This window comes from Fukomys damarensis, unplaced genomic scaffold, assembly GCF_012274545.1.
Source record: "Fukomys damarensis isolate Sample0158 unplaced genomic scaffold, DMR_v1.0_HiC HiC_scaffold_19, whole genome shotgun sequence".
Taxonomy (NCBI): domain Eukaryota; kingdom Metazoa; phylum Chordata; class Mammalia; order Rodentia; family Bathyergidae; genus Fukomys; species Fukomys damarensis.
The window spans coordinates 232,094-253,057 of NW_022900931.1; the positions used below are offsets into that span (position 1 = coordinate 232,094).

The 20,964-nt window shown below is 41.3% G+C and overlaps 1 protein-coding gene across 1 annotated transcript in view; it reads left to right on the forward strand.

The window, feature by feature from the left end:
- The first annotated feature begins 2,342 nt into the window (after positions 1-2,342).
- Syce3 (synaptonemal complex central element protein 3) overlaps positions 2,343-20,964 on the forward strand; it is a 38,619-nt gene continuing 19,997 nt past the window's right edge. The window contains exons 1-2 of the mRNA XM_010634236.1: positions 2,343-2,439; positions 17,731-17,839. Coding sequence (XP_010632538.1) covers positions 17,731-17,839 — 109 coding nt within the window. The 5' untranslated portion in view covers positions 2,343-2,439. The remainder of the gene's footprint in view (positions 2,440-17,730; positions 17,840-20,964) is intronic.

A 20,964-nucleotide genomic window follows, 5' to 3' on the forward strand; every position in this document is an offset into this window, starting at 1 on the left:
AAAAAAAAAAAAAAAAAAAAAAGACCATGAAAGCAAAACAAATTCCCGGGATCCTAACCTCTTCTGAATCTCCATGAGCTGATAAAAGTACAACTTTCCTCACAAAATGTTACATTCCATTCCTTACAAAATGTTACATTCCACTCCGTGTCCAGAGCTTTCTTGGACTTCCAGAATATTTTCAAACTGCTACTGCTCATAGTGCCTGTGTAGCCTTCCCTAAAAAAGTGTCCGGATTTCAGTAGGTTTCTTACCCAGCACTGGTTTGCTCACCCAAATCCAAGAGAGTAGTGAAGTTTCCAACCAGCTGGCTGTTAATTAATATTGAAATTCAACCATTAAAGCACTTTTATTGGGCTTGTTCTTGGTTAAAGTAAATGAGAGGAGAAGCCATAGTGCTAAACCATGGTATAAACCTCTGGTGACAACCTCCCTACCAGACCCTAAAAAGCTCCTTTATGTCCCATTGACTAACAAAATCCATAGCTTCAGAGAATGGAAGTTTAACTCTTACACAGTTCAAATCTAGTTGGCTGAGGTGGGGGCTATGCTGCATACCGTCATTGGAGGAGCAGGGCTGACCGAGGCCCTGCCTTCAGCATCAACACTGAGCAAGTACATAGAGGAGGAGAAAAAGAGGGTCACTTTGTGATGACAATGCAGAACATTTCTGTTTATACCTCACTAGTCGGGAGTCATTGCAAGGGAGTCTAGGAGCTATAGTCTGGATGTGTACCCAGGCCATAATGGAATCATTGGAGGCAGTCTGCTGGTCTCAGATGCACAAGGCCATGGACAGACCAGACTGACATCTTCTGGGCTTCTTGAGAACCCAAACGTTCATGGCCTGGGTGCTGCAGGATGTTTCAGAGAGCAAACCTTCCTGTGCCAGTTAGGGTACTCAAGGCCACTGAGACTCCAGCCAAACTGAGCTTGCCTGAGTCTCCTCTCAATTCCCTAAAGAAAGTAGGCTTTCGTGAACCCTGACCTTCACTCTCAGTGGACCTTCTGCCTGGAATCCTGGGCCCACTCTAAGCCTAATGAGTGCCTATTCTTCCTGAAGGCTGACTTCATTACCCACCAGAATTAATCCTGATTCATATATTTCTGGAGTGCTATAAATCAGCCCTGGGCTGTTTAAAACAAATGGAAGAATGACTGAAAGTACAAAAGGAAGTTCACATTTTGGAAAGGACAACCAGAAAAGTAGGTTCAGAAGGGGCGGAGCCTGGCATCTCAGGGAGAAGCCTGGCCAGTCTCCTCCATAGATATACTAATGTCCACTCTGTGTCTAGAGCTGTCTGGTTTCACTCCAGCTATTTTTCTTCCTCTGCGATTAGTCTGCTAAGGATCAGAATCTCTGGGAGAAGACACAGGGGTCCCATGTTTGTCATGTTGCCAAATGCGAGGTGTTCAAATCAAAGTTAACTCCCGTCCAAACTCACCTCTCAAACTCTTCTACATCTCAGCCTGGGACTCACCTTCCAGCCCCAACTCATTCCTTCTCTTTCTGACCTCCCCTATTACTAAGTCCTGCCAAGTGTACCTTCTCTGTGTGCTGTCCACCATGACCAGGCCTTCCCTTATCCACAATTCCATCATTACCCAAACAAAAGCAACAGGCCGCTCTACCTCCTCCTACCTCCAGCAGCCATGCCACCCCTCTGCTTACCATGCTCTGCAGTGCCCAGGACCCTCTGAATAGGACAGGGCTCGGGCTGCCTTACGTCCAGTTTCCTCTCTTCCAGAGCTTTATATGCCTGACCCCTAAGTGCTGAGCAGCTTTACTACCTGTGCTTGCGTGGCACCACTGCCCGGAGGCCAGGAGCGTCAGGCAGGCCTAGGCTGGAACCATTGCTCAGCCCTTTCTAGCTTAGTGTACCTGTGGGGAGCTCTGCTTCATCCCCGAGCCTCCTTGCCCTGGCTGGGCCTTGGCTCCCTCTTCTGTGAGACAGTGCTCAGTTGGCAACGTGCAACAGTGTGGGCCGCACTTATGAGCTGTGAAGACGGAAACACTAGATGTTCAGCTACTCCTCTAACACATGTTGAGGAACACCTTCCCTGCCAGGTGCTGTTCTGGACACCAGGGACACAGTGATTACACAGGGCCCTGGCACGTGGCCTTACACACAGACAGGCGGGGTAAGAACATAACCATTGGGAGCGGAGGCGCCACAGCTGGCGGCCAGGCCTCAAATCCGCTCTGTTCCGGCTCACCCTCTGGCCTTCCCAATCCAGGGCTCCGCCTGTCCGAGACCTCGAGGCGGGCCAAGTGGCCACGCCCCTTCCACCCGCCGCCAGCCAATGAACGTAAGAGGCCACTCCCAGGGCGTGTTGGGTAACGGAAAGAGGCGGAGCGTCGTTACCAGGCGCCGCCTTCTGCTTCCTTCCAGAAGTCGCGCGGCGCCTGAGCAGAAGCGAGCGCGGGCTCAGCCTGAGGTGAGCGAATCTCCCGCCCTGACCCGACCCCGGGCTCCCCTAGACCCTGACGTGGGGTCCCAGGGTCTTGAACCGCCTCACAGCAGACCCTTAGCCTCGAATCTTCACCCCTTACTCCATCCCTCACCCTGACCGCTCATCTCAGACCGCGCACACCAGACACCCGTCACCTGAGTCCCCTCACCCATACCCTAGCCTGTGTGCCCTTTAACACACCCTGACCTCTCACCTCTGTCCCTTCACCCTCATTTAGAGTTCCCTCACCGTAATCCTGACCCCTCACCACAGTCCCCTGACCCTCCATCCTGACCCCTGTCAAAAATCCCCTATCTTCATACCTTCACCCCTCACCAAAAACCACCTATCCCCGCAACAATCCCTTATCTCAGTCTCCTCACGTCACGCCCTGACTTCTCACCTCCATCTCCTCACTCCATACTCCTCTCTCCAGTCCTTTTACACCATACATTCCAGGTCCCGAACTTTGCACACCCTAGACTCATCCCACTCCACCCGCTCCTTTCACCCTCCAAAACAGGTGAAACACTTGGACTCTTCACACTCCACACCCTGCACACCACCTCACAGTCCATCACGTCTGCACACCAGAATTGCACCCAAATCCTTCATGCCCCTCTAACTGTAGGATTCTTCTCTCCATACTACACACACACACACGCACACACTATCATATGTTGGCTATCTTCCCTGACCCTCACCCCTCACAGATGAGTGAATCTAGACCCAAGAGCCCTTCATATCTACTCATATTTCTCAGTCTATTAAACTGTTTGTACTAGGCAAGATTCTCAAACCATAAACAGAACCCTAGGCCCTTGCATTATGCATACCTGTGGATTCCTCAAGCCCCAAGATGCCTATTTACTCAAGCCCTTCACACTCAAAAGTTATACATAATTCATACCCCCTCACCCACCCCCACACTACCCACTCTAACCTCTGCAATCTACCATGACCCCATTTTGTTGACACTGTTCCAGGCATCCTCCATCCCGGTGCTACTGTCATCCTGGGCAACCTCATTACACAGAAATATTGTGTAGTCTAATTGCAAAGACTTCTTTCTCCGCTCAGCACTCACACACTTTCCCTGAATCTGCTTTGCTGATCTATTCCTCCTCTGAGATCCAAAGTCACAAGCCCATAGCTCCATCCTTCTAGCTGTTGAACATCTATCTCCCATCTACCAGTCTCTCATCTCAGAAATGGCTTTCTAGCTCTACCTCATCTCTGCACATCATCTCGCCCACCCCTTAAACCAATCTTATTGTACGCTCAATGTCCTCACCTTGTCTGTTCACACATTTTTCACTCCCAGGCCTGTTACGCTCAATCTATGTGTCTGTGTCACTGAGGACACTACAGCAACGCAGCTTTGGCCATACCACCAGTGCTTCTTTTCACATGCTGGGCACCTCTAGGTAGGCACACAGCTTTGCCGAACATTTTTCACTCTTCAAACCAAGAAAGTCTATTCTAAAGGAAAAAAAGACTCTTCATTGGCATCACAGGAGAGTTAGAGGCAGTTGGCTTTGATTTCTTCCCTTGCCATTTTACCTTGACTTCTACCTACCTCACCCCAGCCTTACCTCTTTATCTTCCCGCTGCTTTCATAGGGTAAGGTGACCCTTTGCCTAACAAACCAATCCCTGCACCATCAGCTGATCTTTCTCTTTATTCTTTAGCCTTTTCCTTTTCTTGTTTTTTCATACAGCCTAGAAACATTAAAAAATTTTTTGAAAAATATTTACCCTGTATTACTTCCAGCTATGTCCTCTTTCTCCTACCCTCATCTAAATCTATGCACACTGTCTGCTTTGTATACTGGTACATTAATCTTTTATTTATGGAAATCTTGTTGGTACCTTCACTGTTCCCCAGAAACAGATTTCACTGACCAGTGGACACCCAAATCAAGTGTTCTGGGTTTACTGAGGCTCTTTGTAATATCTGACACTGATGTAATATCACTCAACTTAAAAGATGCCCATGACTTCACATGACATCCAGGCCTGCTCCCTTTTCTCTCTTTTTTAAAAATAAATTTTATTTTATCCCATTCCCCCCGTCAAGTCCTCTCCCCTCCCTATGTACAAAGTGTTGTTCCATTTTTTTTTCCATTTTCACTTTTTTGGGTCCCTTTCTTCCTTCCTCTCTCCCTCCTCCCTGTTCCTCTTCACATTTGAACACATTTTTCCCATTTTCCAACATACGTTATACATTTCAGTGCTTAGTTCCACTTTCAGTTTCTCACACCAGAGAAACAATGCAGTATTTTAACATGTGTGTTTGGTTATTTCACTTATGAGTATAATCTTAAGGTCCATCCATTTAGTTATAAATGTCTGAAGTTCATCTTTCTTTATGGCAGAGTAGTACTCTATTGTGTTAAAAAAAAAAAAATCTTGGGCTGGGGATGTAGCTCAGTGGCACCACACCTGCCTGGAAAGCACAAGGTCCTGCATTCCATCCCTGGTACTACAAAAAACAAAACAAGGGCCAGGGAGATATTTTTTTTAAACATAAGTTCTGCTAATTGGTGCTTTAAATTTTATTTTAGTCCACCATTCTTTTTTTGGTAACAGATATCAAACTCAGGACCTTGTGCTTAGTGAAGCAGGCAAAAGAACCACTGAGCTAAATCTCCAGCCCAAGGGCCAGGGATATTTAGCTCAGTGGTTCCAAGTTCGATCCCTGGTACCAAAAACAATATATATATTTAAAAAACAAAACAAAAAAATCCCACATCTTCTTTATCCACGCTTCAGGTGATGGGCATTTGGGCTGTTTCCAAGATTTAGCTATTACAAACTGTGCTGCTATAAACATATGTGTGCATGGGCCAGGGATTTAGCTCAGTGGCACCTATACTGCCTTGTAAGCCCAAGGTCCTGAGTTCAATCCCTGGTACAAAAAAGAAAAACTGTTTCCAATTTAGCTATTACAAACTGTGCTGCTATAAACATATGTGTGCATGGGCCAGGGATTTAGCTCAGTGGCACCTAGCCTGCCTTGTAAGCCCAAGGTCCTGAGTTCAATCCCTGGTACAAAAAAGAAAAAAAGAAAAACCACATAGGTGTGTATATATTGCTGTAGTATGATGCTTTTGATTCTTTCAGGAAGATACCAAGAAGAGGTATACCTGGGTCAAATGGAACCTCTAGTTTTAGTTTTTGAGCAACCTCTACACTGATTTCCACAGTGGTTACACCAGTCTGTACTCCCACCAACAGTGGACAAGGGTTCCTTGTTCCTCACAGCCCTGCTAGAATTTGTTATTGATTGATTTCTTGATAGCAGCCATTCTTTCTAGAGTGGGATGGAATATCAGCATTGTTTTAATTTGCATTTCATGAATGACCAGCGATATTGAACATTTTTTCATATATTTACTTGCTGTTTCTTTTTTTCAGTACCAGGGGTCAAACTCAGGACCTTGTGCTTGTCAGGCAAGCACGGTGCCACTGAGCTACATCCCCAGCCCTGCTGTTTCTAATTCTTCATCTGAGAAGTCCAATTTTGGACTGGGTCTTTAAATTTGGGGGGGGGGTCTGATTTTTTTTAGTTCTTTATATAGTCTCAATAAATAGCTGGTAAAAAATATTTTTTTCTCACTCCATGGGTTGTTTCTTCACTCTGTTGATATTTTCTCTTGCTGTGCAAAAGCTTTTCAATAACATGAGGTCCCAGTTGTTGATTCTTTGTAATATTTCCCATGCGGACTGGGTTTTGTTCGTTAAGTCTTTGCCTACTCCTGTGTTCTCAGGCGTTCTCCCTATTCTCTCTTCCAGCAGAGTTAGTGTTTCTGTTTTTACATTTAGATCTTTGATCCGTTTTGATTTTAGGTTAGTGCATAGTGAAAGATATGGGTCTAGTTTCAGTCTTTGGCATGTGGAAAGGCAGTTTTTCTAGAACTATTTATTAAAGAGGCTATCTTTCTTCCAGTGAAGGTATTTGGCTCCTTTGTCAAAGATGAAGTGGTTGAATATATCTGGAGTTGTTTCTGAATCCCCTAGTCTGTTCCATTGATCCTCAGGTCTGTTCTTTTGCCACTACTATGCTGTTTTTGTCATGATAGCTTTATAGTATATTTTAAAGTCAGGGATTGTGATATTCCCTTCTTTGCCTTTCTTGCCCAGAATTGTCTTTGCTATTCTAAGCCTCTTCTGCTTCCAAATAAATTTTAGGATTGTTTCTTCTAATTCTGTGAGATATGCTGTTGGGGTTTTCATTGGGATTGCATTGAATCTGTATAATAATTTTGGAAATATGGCTATTTTCACTATATTGGTTCTTCGTATCTAAGAACAAAGGTTACCTTTCCATTTTGTGATATCCTCTTTAATCTTCTTTTTCAGAGTACTGTATTTTCAATGTAGAGGTCTTTTAGTTCCTTTGTTGGATTGATTCCTAGGTATTTCATTTTGGGGATGCTATTGTGAAAGGAATTGTTCTCAAAATTTTCTCTCCATGAGTCTGTTATTCAGGTTCAGGAAGGCTATTGACTTTTTGGGTTTGTTTTTTGGGGTTTTTTTGTTTGTTTGTTTGTTTGGTTGGTTTGGTTTGGTTTGGTTTTTGTTTTGTTTTTTGGGTTTTTTGAGACAGGGTCTCACTATGTAGTTGAGACTGCCCTGGAACTCACTATGTAGCCTAGGCTGGCTGGTCTCGAACTCTCAGCAATCCTCCTGCCTCAGCCTCCTGAGTGCTGGGATTATAGGCGTGTGCCACCACGCCCAGCTGCCAAGGCTATTGACTTTTAAATGTTGACTTTGTATCCAGCTACACTATTGAATTTGGTTATCAAATCTGAAAGTCTTTTGGTGGGGTTTTCAGGGTCTTCTATGTAGAGTATCATGTCATTCACAAATAATGATGCTTTAACTTCTTCCTTTCTTGTCCTTATTTCTTTTATTTCTTTCTCTTGTCTAATTGCTCTGGCTAGTGATTCCGGAACTATATTTTTTTAAGAATTTTTTTCCTATTTTTGTACTGGGGATCAAACTCAGATCTTTGTGCTTGTGAGGCAGGCGGCAGAACCACTGAGCTAAATCCCCAGCCCTCCAGAACTATATTGATCAAGAGTGGCGACGGGACTTCCTTGTCTTGTTCCTGATTTTAGAGTGAAAAAGCTTTCAGTTTTGGGTGGTTTTGTTTTGTTTCGGTTTGGTTTGGTTTTTTTGGTACCTGTAGTCAAACTCAGGACCTTGCATTTACAAGGCAGACAACGGAACCACTGGGCTAAATCCCTGGCTTTTTTTTTTTTTTTTTCCTTTTGAGACAGGGTCTCACTATGTAGTTCAGACTGCCCTGAAACTTACTATGTAGCTCAGGCTGGTCTCGAACTCACAGCGATCCTCCTGCCCCAGCCTCCTCAGTACTGGCATTACAGGCATGTGCCACCACACCTGGCTAAAGCTTTCAGTTTTTGTCCACTTAGTATGATATTGGCTGTTGGTTTGTTGTAGACGGCTTTTATCAGATTGAGCTAAATACTGCCTATACCAATATTCTGTAGGGTTTTTTTAAAAAAATCATGAATGGGTGTTAGGCCTTGTCAAATGTTTTTTTCTGCATCTATTGAGAGCATCATATAACTTTGTCCTTGACTCTGTTAATATAATGTATTACATTTATTGTTTGCATATGTTGAACCCTATCCCTAGGATGAATCCAACTCAGTCATGGTACATTACCTTCTTGATGATTTGCTGTATTCTGTTTGCCAGTATCTTATTGAGGATTTTTGCTTCTATGTTAATGAGGGAGATTGGCCTGTAATTATTTTTGGTTGGATTCTTCTCTGATTTTAGAATCAGGATAATGCTTACTTCCAGGATTGAATTTGGGAGTATTGCTTCCCTTTCAATTTCATTATAGAGTTTGTGGAGTAGCAGCATTAGGTCTTCTCTAAATTTCTTGTAGAATTCATCAGTGAATCCATCAGGGCCAAGGATTTTTTGTTGTTGTTGGTAGTTTTAAAATTACATATTTAGCCAGGAGTGGTGACACACGCCTATAATCCCAGCACTCCAGAGGCTGAGGCAGGAGGATCGCTGTGACCTCAAGACCAGCCTGGGCTACATAGTGAGTTCCAGGTCAATCTCAACTACATAGTGAAACCTTGTCTCAAAAAACCAAAACAAACAAACAAACAAAATTACATATTTAATTTCATTGGCTGATATTGTTTTATTTAGAATTTCTATATCTTCTCTCTTTTTTTTTTTTTCCCCTGGTACCAGGGATCAAACTCAGGACCTTGAGTTTGCAAGGCAGGCATGGTGCCACTGAGCTAAGTTCTCAGCCCTCTACATCTTCTTGATTCTGTTTTGATAATTCATATGTATCTAGGAATCTGTCCATTTCTTCTGTATTTTCCATCTTATTAGAATAAAGGTTCTTGAAGTAGGTACTGATGATCTTTTGGATCTCTGCAGGATCTGTTGTGATTTCTTTTCATTCCTAATTGAATGGATTTGTATCGTCTTATTTTTTTTAATAAAGTTGGCTAAGGGTTTGTCAATTTTATTTAATCTTTTAAAGAACTAACTCTTTGATTCATTGATTCTTTTTATTGTTTTCTTGGTCTCCGTTGCATCAGTTTCTGCTCTGATTTTTATAATTTCCTTCCTCATATACTGCTCCCTTCTCTTTAGAAATATTTCAGTCAGACTTTTCCTGCCATTCTATGAAATCTGTCATGCTTGTTAGTGACCTCCAAATTGTCATATCTGATGATCACTTTTCATTCTTTATACTACTGGACATTGGAAAGGATGATCACTCTCTGTTTAGTTTCCTCAGTTGGCTTCTAAGACATCAGTCTGTCCTGATTCTGTTCCTACCACAATTGACTACTTCCTTTCAATCTCCTTTGCTTGTTCCTCTTCATGTTCCCAGACTCTACACATTGAAGAACTCATATCTTTCCTCTATCTTTCGTCACTTTTTAGGTGATCTCTACTAGTCTCATGGCTTTAAATGTCATCTATATTTCAGTAATTCCCAAATGTAGATGTCCAAGCAGGTTTTTTACTGCACTCCAGATTCATAATTCCACTTGGATATCAGCTAATACTATTGACTCTATTTTCATGACATAGCCTGCATCGAGTCTGTTCTCAATACTTCTACTTTTAACCTTCTGGTCCAAACCCCATCACCCTTACTTGGAATTTTGAAGCAATCTCATTGGTCTCTCTGTTCACTTTCTCCCTTCTTATTATATTCTTAATATTGCATCCAGAGGAATCCTTTTAAATCATTTTTCAAATCATGCCACCTCTGTCATATCCCTCCAGTGTCATCCCATTTCCGAATAAAAGCCAGAGTCCTACCTAAACCAACATCCTATCCAATTTCTCTGTCTCATTTTCTAACATTCTGCCCTCCACTCTACTCTGGTTTGCTTAGCTTTCTTGCTCTTCTGCAGTCACACCAAACACACTTTGTCTCAAGTCCTTTCTTTTTGCTCTCTTAACAGATCTCTTCCCTGAGATATCCATAGGGCCCACATGCTAGTGTCCCTATCCAACATGTATGGAGTGGCTCCTCCAACTCTATTAACCTCCCATCCTGCCTAATTTTCTCCATAGCACTCACTATCACCTGATTATATATTTATATGTTTATTGCTTATCTCCCCTGACCAGAATAGAAACTTCATAAGGACAAGGATCATTATCTGTTTTATTCACTGATATAATCCTAGCTCCTCAAAAAGTGCCTAGCCAAAAAAAAAAAAAAAAAACAAAACAAAACAACAGTTCCTAGCATTCTGTAGATATTTGTTGACTACAGAATTTAATAAGCCACTTCCTTTTCTTTTCTACTAGCTATATTGAGTCCCTGTATTTCTAATTGCTTCTCAGTGTGTTTTATGGGCTTGTTTCCTTCTGCTCTTTATTTATTTTTTGTTCTTTTTGTTTGTTTGTTTTGAGACAGGGTCTCACTATGTAGTTCAGACTGCCCTCTGTAGCTCACTGGGTAGCCCAGGCTGTTCTCAAATTTACAGCAATCCTCCTGCCTCAGCCTCCTGAGTGCTGGGACCACAGATGCACACCACCACGCCCAGCTCCTTCTGCTCTTTAAATGCCAATGTTTTACAGGGTTCCTTCCTACTCTTCTCTTCCTCTAGACACTGTGAATGATTTCATCTCTTCCCATAATTCTTTTTGAGGCAGGGTCTTGCTATGTTGCCTAGTCTGGTCCAGAATTTCCAAACTCAAGCAATCTGCCTCAGCCTCCTGAGTAGCTGGGACTATAAGTGTGTACCACCATACCTAGTTCTTCCAAAAATGTAAACCATTATGTTATCTTTGTTTTTAGCCCATCCTAGCTCCTGGGCTCTAACCCCGTATTTCACCTACTTGTTGAATAGCTCACATACCGCAGGCACCAAATACTCCAGTTCCCCCAAATTTAACATTAGCTTCCCTACCCCATCCCCCACTCTCATTCTTTGTCTCTGTTTTGCTCTAACCATCTTTATGTCGAACTCAAAATCACTCTATTGTGTTGCCAGAGGAAACTGTGACAATATCTCATGGTGACAGACTACGTCGCAGTGGTCTGACAGGTCTAGATTTGAGTCCAGCTTTGCCACTTTTTAGTTGTGTGTCTTGTTAGATTGCTTGACTTCTACAGTCTTTGGGATTCCTCATCTGTACAATGGCGACAATAATATTACTCATTGTGAGGGCGAAGTCAATTCTTGTTTACAGTTTATACACTTCATTACACAGATTAAGCATGAATGTGTTAGTTTTTATATTATTGGAATCATAATCTCTTATCTTGTAATCTTAGTAAAATATTTTCTGAAAACTGCTCTAAAATTGGTGTTTCATATAAAGTCATGCCAACTATTTAATCTGTTGAACTTGGATTCCTATTATGTGCCAAACTGTGTATATCTCTAGAACAATCTAAAAAGGATCTGTAATTTCCATTTTTTAAAAGAGGAAAGTGAGGTTTAAAGAGATTGGATAATTTTTCAAGGTCTCACAGCCACTAGCTGGCAGAACTGATATGTCAGCCCAGGCTTTCTAGGCACAAAGAACCTCTGTCTAGTTGTTTTTCTGCATTTTAAATATCTACTTATTCACGTGTTCATCAAAAATTTATTGAGCACCAGTAGTACAATGAGTGAAACCACAGACTAGAGCCAGACTGACAGGACTCAGTTCTTACCTCTGAGTACATTTGCTGTCTGGACGTGGACACCTTAGTTAATTCTCTGAATCTTGTTTTCCTCATTTGTAAATTAGGATAATACAAGTACTTCCCTTATAGTTTTATTATAAAGATTGAAATGCTTAGAGTTCTAGTGTCTGGCTAGAAGTAGGTACAGAAGCTGTGGGAATGCAAAAGAGATGTGGACTGATATTCAGAACTGGCTGGTGGGAAATACAAGAAAAAACTTCTACAAGTGATCCTTGATCTGAGTTTTGGAAACCAAGAGAGAGAGACAGGACATTTCACTCAGCAGAGTAAAGATACATCTATATATTACACCATTGAAGGAAAAGGAAACATATTTTTAGAGTTTTTCAATAACCCGGCTGAAAGGGCTGTTTACATGAGATTTTGGTTTAAAATTAAGGAAAACTATTTGGATGAATGGCTATTGCTCCTCAAAGAATCTCTCTTAACAAATTTCTTCTCAGCAAACTGATTTCTTGATAGAAAAGACTATGCTTTTTGGTTTTTTGTTTTGTTTTGTTTTGTTTTTTTTTTTTTTGGTTTTTTGAGACAGGGTCTCTCTCACTGTATAGTTTATAGTTGAGACTGACCTGGAACTCACTATGTAGCCCAGGCTGGTCTCAAACTCACAGCGATCCTCCTGCCTCAGCCTCCCGAGTCCTAGGATTACAGGTGTGCACCACCACACCCGGCCAGGACTGTATGTTTTTATTCAGTTTTTAGTTCCAAGCTTCTGTAATACTGTTTGGTATATAGCATACATCCAAATTTATGATGAAAACATAGCTGATTGACAGAGTTATAGGGTCTATAGAGGGCATGGCTTGATACTGATTAATATGAGTTTTGTTTCCTTTAAAGGCATTTTTAAGCAGAGGAGACTTCACTTCAGCTTTTTAAATTATTTACTAATTTTAAAATTCAGCTCTTAAGCATTGTTTAGTTTACAAATCTTATTTGAAGTCTAGCAAATTTTAGTAGTGACTTTTAAGAAGGTATCTTTGGTTGCCAGGGATTTTGCTCAGTCATGCCACAGCCTACCTTGCAAGGGCAAGGACCCGAGTTCAATCCCCAGTACCAAAAAAAGGGGGGTGTTGGTTCCAATTACAAACAAATTCATTTAATTATAAGCTTAATATATTCTATTTCTTAAGCCAGGTATAGTGGTACATCCCTGTTGCCTCAGCTGCTTGGGAGTCTGGGCTCACTTGAGCACAGAAGTTTCAGATCATCTTAGGAAACATAGCAAGGTGTGTGTGTGTGTGTGTGTGTGTGTGTGTGTGTGTGTGTGTGTTTACCACTGTGCTATATCCCCAACCCTTTTTTTAAATTTTGAGATAGGAACTCAGTAAGTTGCCCAGGCTGGGCTTGCCTTAGCCTCCTGAGTAGCTAGAATTACAGATGTGAACCACTGTACCCAGATTTCTTTATTTCAACTGTTAAACAATAAGACCTTTCCACTTTTTTTGTAAATTTTAAATTGAATTTATTGGTACATTCTAGGTAGACAGTACAGTTACATTCATTACTGGGATCTTGTACCTTTACATGACAGGTCTTGTTTCTCATTTTTTTCCCCTTGTCCCCCCCCTCCCTTCACCCCCTCCTCCCCTCCCCGCCTTCAAACACTTTAATTCCATTTTTACATTTTCTCATATTTTTTTCCTTTTCCCTTATTCCCCTTTCCCTGTCCTTCTCACTGTCCCTACACCTTTGGTCTTTTTCTTCCTATTTCACATTGCTAATTGTCCCGTTAGGATCTTGAGTACTTTTTTAATTTTTCACACCAGAGAAACTATTCGGTATTTGCATATGTGTGACTTATGTATTTCACTTAGGAGTATATCCTCAAAATGTACCCATTTACTACCTATGAATGAATCTACTTTCTCATTCTGTATGGCTGAGTAGTATTCCATTTTATAGACCTTTCCACTTTTTTAGATAATTCTTATAAATATTATATCAAGGACTGAGGATATAGTTTCATAATAGAACACTTGCCTAGCATATGCAAAGGCCCTGGCTTCAATTCCCAGCACCACAAAAAAAATAATCATGTCCAACTCATAAATATGTGAACCTTGAGTTTTCTTAAATAAATGTCCTAAAACTATATATAAATATTTTGGCTTAAAATTACAACCCATAAGCAATTACACTTGAAGGGAGCAGTACTGGGAGCTGAACCCAGCACCTTCACACTGAACTACATCTCCAGCCCTTTTTCATGCTGAGACAGAGTCTTGCTAAGTTCCTAAATTACCCAGGCTAGACTCAAACTTGTGATCCTTGTGTCATCCTCCCAGAGTGCCGGGATTATAGGTACCAGAATGGCAAAACTGACCTGTTGCTCTAATAGGCCAAATTTTCTTAAATATACAAATGAATAAAATACCGACTATTCAGCTGGGCATGGTGGTGCATGCCTGCAATTCCAGCGCTCTAGGCTGCTCAGGGTCTTTGCCCATAGTTCTTCCCTATTTCCCCCAGATGTTTGGTTAAAATTACTTCAATGAGTTGTCTGCACCTACTTAGCAGTCTCTCTTCATACTACTTTTCTCCTGGGCATCTTTCTCTGCTTTCTTTGTTCTCAAAACATCACAGGGCTACTTCTACCTTTTCTTTAGCCATTTCCTTTGCCTAGATTCTTTCCCCTAGATCTTCACATGATCAACATTTTTGTCATAATTATGGAAGGAACTGGTAATGACACACAGAGATGCAAGAGTGAGTAAAACAAAAACATACTTTGCTAGCAAAGGATTGGCCTGCACCAAGAGCTGTGCCAAATGACCGAGCCTGGACTGGTTATAATCTGCCTTTTATAGGAGTTTCAAAATCACTCATTTTAGGTGATAAGATTCTAGTTCCCACAGTTCCCATCACAAATCATGGTCACAAGACAGTAACCCAAATGTAGCACTTTCTTTCAGGATGTTTATCTTCAGCTGTGGAAGCCCACAAGAGTGGGGGTCAGAGTTAGGAAAGCAGGACTGGTGACATTCCTTTCATCTTAACTTCTTCACTTCAGACTATTTACAAAAGTTCTATCATAATCAGTTCAAATGCTATTTCATGGGACTAATGAAGTGGATCAGAGGCAGAATGCTTGCCTAACATGCACAAGGTTTGAGTTCGATATTCCATTAAAAAGAAGTCCCTTCATTAGAAAGGAGTCCCTGGTTTTACAAGGTAAACTTCCCACATGAAAGAGTTCCCTTATCATACCTAGTTATATTTTCTTTGTAACAATTACCACAAACTGAATGTATCTTTATGAATGTACCTGTTGATTATCTGTCTTTTCCACTGGCATAAAGGGTCTGTGAAAGCACGGGTTTTGTCTGGCCAGCAGTATCTTCAGAGCACACAGTAGATGTTCAGTAAATGTATAATCAATGATGGATGATAAAGTGGACTGCAATTAAAGCTGTAACCTTGGAGAGAGGAAGGGAGATGCTGACAAGAAAGACTTTAAACAAGTGGGCCTGATTGTGAACTCCACAGGGGCAGAATTTTATTAATAAATGCCACCCAAATACTGGACTTTCTTACCCACAGATAAATAAATGCTTGTTCCATGAAGAGGTAAAGTTGGTGCATTTCAGTGACCCCATAGATATGGAAGATAAAAGAGGAATGGGACATTGTATTTCTGGGTCAGGCTACTGTGTGAATATTGGTGTGATCCATTGGGTTATAGACTGGAGTAGGATGAGCAGATTTGCAGGAGGCAGTGGAGAATAATTTATCTTAGGTTGTTGAGTTTGAAATGCTTAAGGGATCTCAAAGGAAGAGTGTAGAAGGCAGGTGGATGTGCAGACCTAGATATGAATTCTCAGCACAGACAGAATGGTGGTGCTATGGCAAAGACAACATTGCCACACAGAGAAAAAGAGCTGAGAGGATCATCTCTGACACTTTAGAGCCGACAGAGGAGCGGCTGTGAAAGAGAAGGATCCACAGAGAGGTGGTCAGAGCTTGGACAGAACAGGACTAAAACACTAGAAGAAAATAGCCAACTGCCATATGCTACAGAGAGGTTAAGCACAAGGACAAAAGGTACCCCAGGTTCCAGTTATGGCTCTGGGGAGAGGAGTTTCAGTGAGAAGTGAAAAGAGATGACAGATAAGTGAGGATTAGGAACTGTAGGGTGTTATGTGAGGCCTGGATGAGAAAGGAAAGGGAGGAAGTAGCCACAGGACAGAGGGTCAAGCCAGCTGTTCCAGACATTTCTTTCAGACTCTCTGCCCCCTGTCCTTCCTGCTGCCTGTACACAAAACTTGCTCTTAGAAAACTATTCCAAGTTACAAAAAAAGTAAGGCCAGGAAGAATAGAGGCCTCCAATGAAGAATGGCTTCATACCCACAGAAATACCACTTTCGTTTACAGATCTCAAAATCTCACCCCTCTCTGCACCTTAAGTCATCAGATCTGCCTCTCGGATCTCCAAAGAGGTGCCCTCCTCCTCATAACCTTCACCCTTAACAGGAAAGACAGCAGGAGGAGTAAGGCCCGAAGCTGTGACAGGAGTCACTCATTCCTTTCTTTATTCAGCCAACAGTATCGAGTGCTTGCTCGACAGCTCAATAGCTAACTCCTAGCTCTGAGCTGGGATTAGTTCTTTGGAAAGACATCCCCAGTTCTTCAGGGACCTCAGTCTAGTTGAGAAAGTAGAGGGGTCCACAGTCACACCGCCATCTGAGATGCCATGATGGGAGACAACCGGCAGCCACAGGAGATCCCAGTGGAGGCCTCTAACTGCAGCAAGGCCAGGGAGCCTTCCCCATATAACCACATGACAGTGAGGACAAATACCCTATCTGGGGCCCATCCCTCCTTATTTTATGGTCAGCTGGTTCTTTCCTTCATCTTTATGAGGTTATAAATTCTCTGACAGCTCCAAGAGCTTTATTAATCTATTTTTCTTTCATCATAGCAGCAAGTTATAGATAAATACGTGAGCATCGAATATTAGTGGAGTTAATGAATGTGTATTAGTAAAGACCAGAGAAGATCTAGAGGGATTTAATTAGAGTTCAGTATTTTAAATAACAATGGGTATGACTTATTGAATATTTATTATGGTAGATATTGTGTTGAGCAGTATATGATTTATATTATTTAATCTTCACAGAAACCCTATTCTATAAAACATAGGTACATTAGCAATTTTTTTTACACATACGAAAACTATATTGTTGAAAATATGTGAAGGGCTGAGGATGTAGTTCAGTGGCAGGAAACTTGCCTAGCATGTATAAAGCCCTGGCTTCAATCCCCAGTACTACAAGACAAGTTAGTCAACTAAGGTAACACAGCTAGTATGTAGGAGGCGGGAGGCAAGATTTGAGTCCGTGCAGTCCCTCTCCAGAGCTAAGGCTCAGTCTCCTTATGACATTACCTCTAATGCTTAAGAGAGCCCTTCTGGAAAGTTAAATTGATAATAACTTTTTAAAAATATGCAAATTTGAGAATCGTTTCATATTTTTAAAGTTAAACTAGTCCCACTCCAGGTTCTTGTGCCATCATACATGTATTATATTAATACTGTACATGTATTCTCCCATGACATCTATAATATTCTGGTTTTTCATTTGTTCAGTGTATGACTTATTCCCATGTTACACTGGAAATCTTTTAGATGCAATGACTGTATCTTTGTGACAAATCAGTACAACAGTCTTAGTAGATACTCAATACATTTTGCCAAAGTAAATGTACTATTGTGTCGCCATCATGGTAAAGATTTTTTTTTTCACTTTTGAACAATGAAAGTTTCTTCTGCTTTAATAGTTTCATCCCTCAACTGTGTTTGAAGAGGTGTTTGTATATCAAGGGTCAGAAAGGGAGGCACAACTACTGTGTATAAAATACTACCTTGGGCCATCTATCTTTATGCGTTCTTATTTAACCTTTATAATAGCCATATAAAGTAAGAGGTATTGTCCAAATCTAAGACGTGAGGAGAGAATTTTTTGAAGGATCACTCAGGTGTGCCCTATGGAGCTGATGTTAAAATGCCAGCATGTTTCATGGAAGGTCTTTCTGTGCACCACATAGATGGCTGATTCTGACCCTGGGGAAAGAAACTATGACAACATGCTGAGAATGCTGTCAGACCTGAATAAGGACTTGGAAAAGCTATTGGAAGAGATGGAAAAAATCTCAGGTAGGATATTTTTCCAGACAGAATGGCTTCCCCTTCTTTCCAATAGTCCAAATAGTCCCTAAACTTCTGAGCTCCTGTCAAGTGTCTTCTGATAAGGCCTTCCCTCACCTCCTTTCAACTTTTATGGCACGTAACTGGTATACCACAAAATTTGATACTTACCACTGGATTGCCTTGAGTTATTTTCTGCATATTTACCTCTTTTTTCTGCAACTGGACCATTTTCTTCTTGAGGGAAGAAATAGTGACATGCAGTTGGCACAGTCCCAGACAATAGCTCCCATACTCAGCAAATGACGGACACAGGTGAGAACGGCACCTGTGAACAGAACTGGAACGTTCTTTAAACGAATCACTGAAACAGAAGTGTTCCAAGTAATAGCGCTAAGATTAGAGGTACTGAAATGGGAGGTCTGGCTCAGTGGAAAGAACAGCAATAAAGTTGAGCAAACGAAATGGAAAGGAATGCTAGTTTTTTGTTCTATTCAGTATGTTTCTAACCCAGCAGTGGTACCAACACCATTTCTTTCATTTGTTTTTATTAATTCAGAATAAGTATAATTCTCACAGTTTATGAGCCTAAGTTTTGCTAGAGAAAATAATACTCTCAAACAAACTTTAGAAGGCATGTAGATTTTACTCTCATAAAAACTAATGACATTATTCAGCCGAGCATGGTGGCACATATTTACAATCCCAGCACTCAGGAGGCTGAGGCAGGAGGATTGCTGAGTTCAAGACCAGCCTGGGGCACATAGTGAGTTCCAGGTCAGTCTCAACTAGGTAGTGAGACCCTGTCTCAAAAAGCCAAAATAAACAAACAACTAAAGACATTATTAATGTGTAACTAATCTTTATTCATTGTAGCAGCCTCTATAAAATTCCTACTTATATATGTTTGCAAAGTTGTATATTTGAAGGTTGTATTTTTAAAACTAAATTTTAAAAAAATGTTGGTAATTTGCTGAGCACGGTGGCACAGGCCTGTAATCCCAGCACTCGGGAGGCTGAGGCAGGAGGACCACTGCAAGTTCGAAGCCAGCCTGAGCTACATACTGAGTTCAAAGCCAGCCTGAACTACATAGTGAGAACCTGTCTCAAAAAACAAAAAGTTTGATAATTGGTCTTCACTAAAACTATAACTCCTTCAACTTAATTATGTTTCCTCATTTGACAACACCTACTGAGTGTCTTCCATGTGCTATTCTAGGAATGTAAAGTTGAATACAGAATTTCTTCCATAGAATGGGGTGGAGGCCAGAAACAGACATCAAGGTGCTAGCTATAATTTAAATAAATTAATTAAAATCAAAACATTTGCATTTGGCAAAGGCTAACAACGTTTTGCAATGAGAGTGAGTGCTGAAGAGGGGCAGAGGAGGAGCAGCTGGTGTCAGTGAGCTTGGTGGGGTCGGGGTTAGGGAAGCAATGGGACTGAGCAGAGAGGTTGCTTGTAGGGTGGGTGATGAAGGGCAGGAGCTGCACCAGAAGATGACACAGACAGGCAGGGCACACAGATTGGCACAGAGGTGGCAGGCCAAGTAAGAGGCTGGAAAGGTGAGAAGAGCCTTCAGTGCCAGGCTAAGGAAGTTTACCTTACTCATCTAGGTGACAGGGAACTGCTCCAAGTTTCAAAACTTGCATCTTAGAAAAGTGTCTCTGAAGAGAGTGAGAGATGCTTTGGAGAAAGAAAACCAGAGGCAGAAAGACAAACTAGGAAGCCTTTGTAGAAATGAAGGCTCAAAGGAGCTAACTTTAGTCTAGGATTGACACCAACCATAAGTCAGGATTCCATGTTAGAATCTTTTCTTGATTTGTATGAAATCTTCATGTATTAAGACTGTAACGCTGGGCTAAGGATTTAGCTCAGTGGTTCTACCACCTGCCTCACAAGCGCAAGGTCCTGAGTTTGATCCCTGGTGCGGAAAAAAAAAAAAAATACTGTGAAGCTTCTTTTTAACTTTCCCCAGTTATTTCTCTTTTAATTTTGTTTATGAGGCTCTGATGGACAGAAGCCTTATCCAGTAAAAATCTATCAACAGTTCCCTTTCTAGTTTATTCTTTTTACTTTGATGCCTATAAAATCCTTTCCTAAATCAAGATCAGTGAAATATTCACCTGCATTGTTCCCTACTTTCTCTGTGGGTTCGTTTGTTTGACCTTCAGACTGAGCTACATTCCCAGCCCTTTTTTATTTTTACCTTTACAAAAATTTTTGACACTTTTTTTTTTTTTTTTTTTTTGTACTGGGAATCAAACTCAGGCCCTTAACTTGCAAGGCAGGTGGCAGAACCACTGAGCCAAATCCCCAGCCCTAAAAAAAATTTTTTGAGACAGGGTTTCCCTTAAGTCACTAGCTTGCCCAAGATGGACTCAAACTTGTCATCTTCCTGCCTCAGTCTCCCACAGTGCTAGGATTACAGGCAGGCACCACCATGCCTGTTTCTTTTTGCTATTTAATTCTAGTCCATCTCGTGTGCTAAAGGATCTAGGCTAGACTATAATACTGCATTTTTCTAGAAATCCACTAGAGATTCTCTGTTTTTTGTACCAGGGATCAAACTCTGGACCTGGCGCTTGTGAGGCAGGCGGCGGAACCCCTGAACTAAATCCCTGGCCCTTAGAGATTCTCTTTTTAGCAAATATTTCAACTGTAATTAAGGTAATAAGTAAGGCATTGAGTAACAACAATTAAGATAGTTCATATTATAAAGGTAGTAGTATTATAAAAAATATCTTCTTAGGTCAGGAATGAAGTTGACTGGTGTTATAGCTATGTAGACTCATTGGACAACTTTTTAAAGTTTAAGTTTTCTAAGTAAATTTAAAGTTATCGGACACATGTAAGTATTGTATTTAAGCAGGTACACTTCTTGGAAGGCTTCTGTACTTTCTTTCTCACAATAATAAAACAAGCTTAGCCCATTTCCACTTGGCCCAAGTGAGGTGTGTGGAGTGCACAATTCCATATCCTTCCCCTTAGTGCTTTCCCACATTACAGTCCTTGAACTCATGCCAAGTCCACTATTTCCCGTTTTTATCATTATCATTATTATTTCTTCTTGAGGCAGGCTCTCTGTATGCATTCTAGGCTGGCCTGAATTCTTTATGTAGCACAGGCTGAT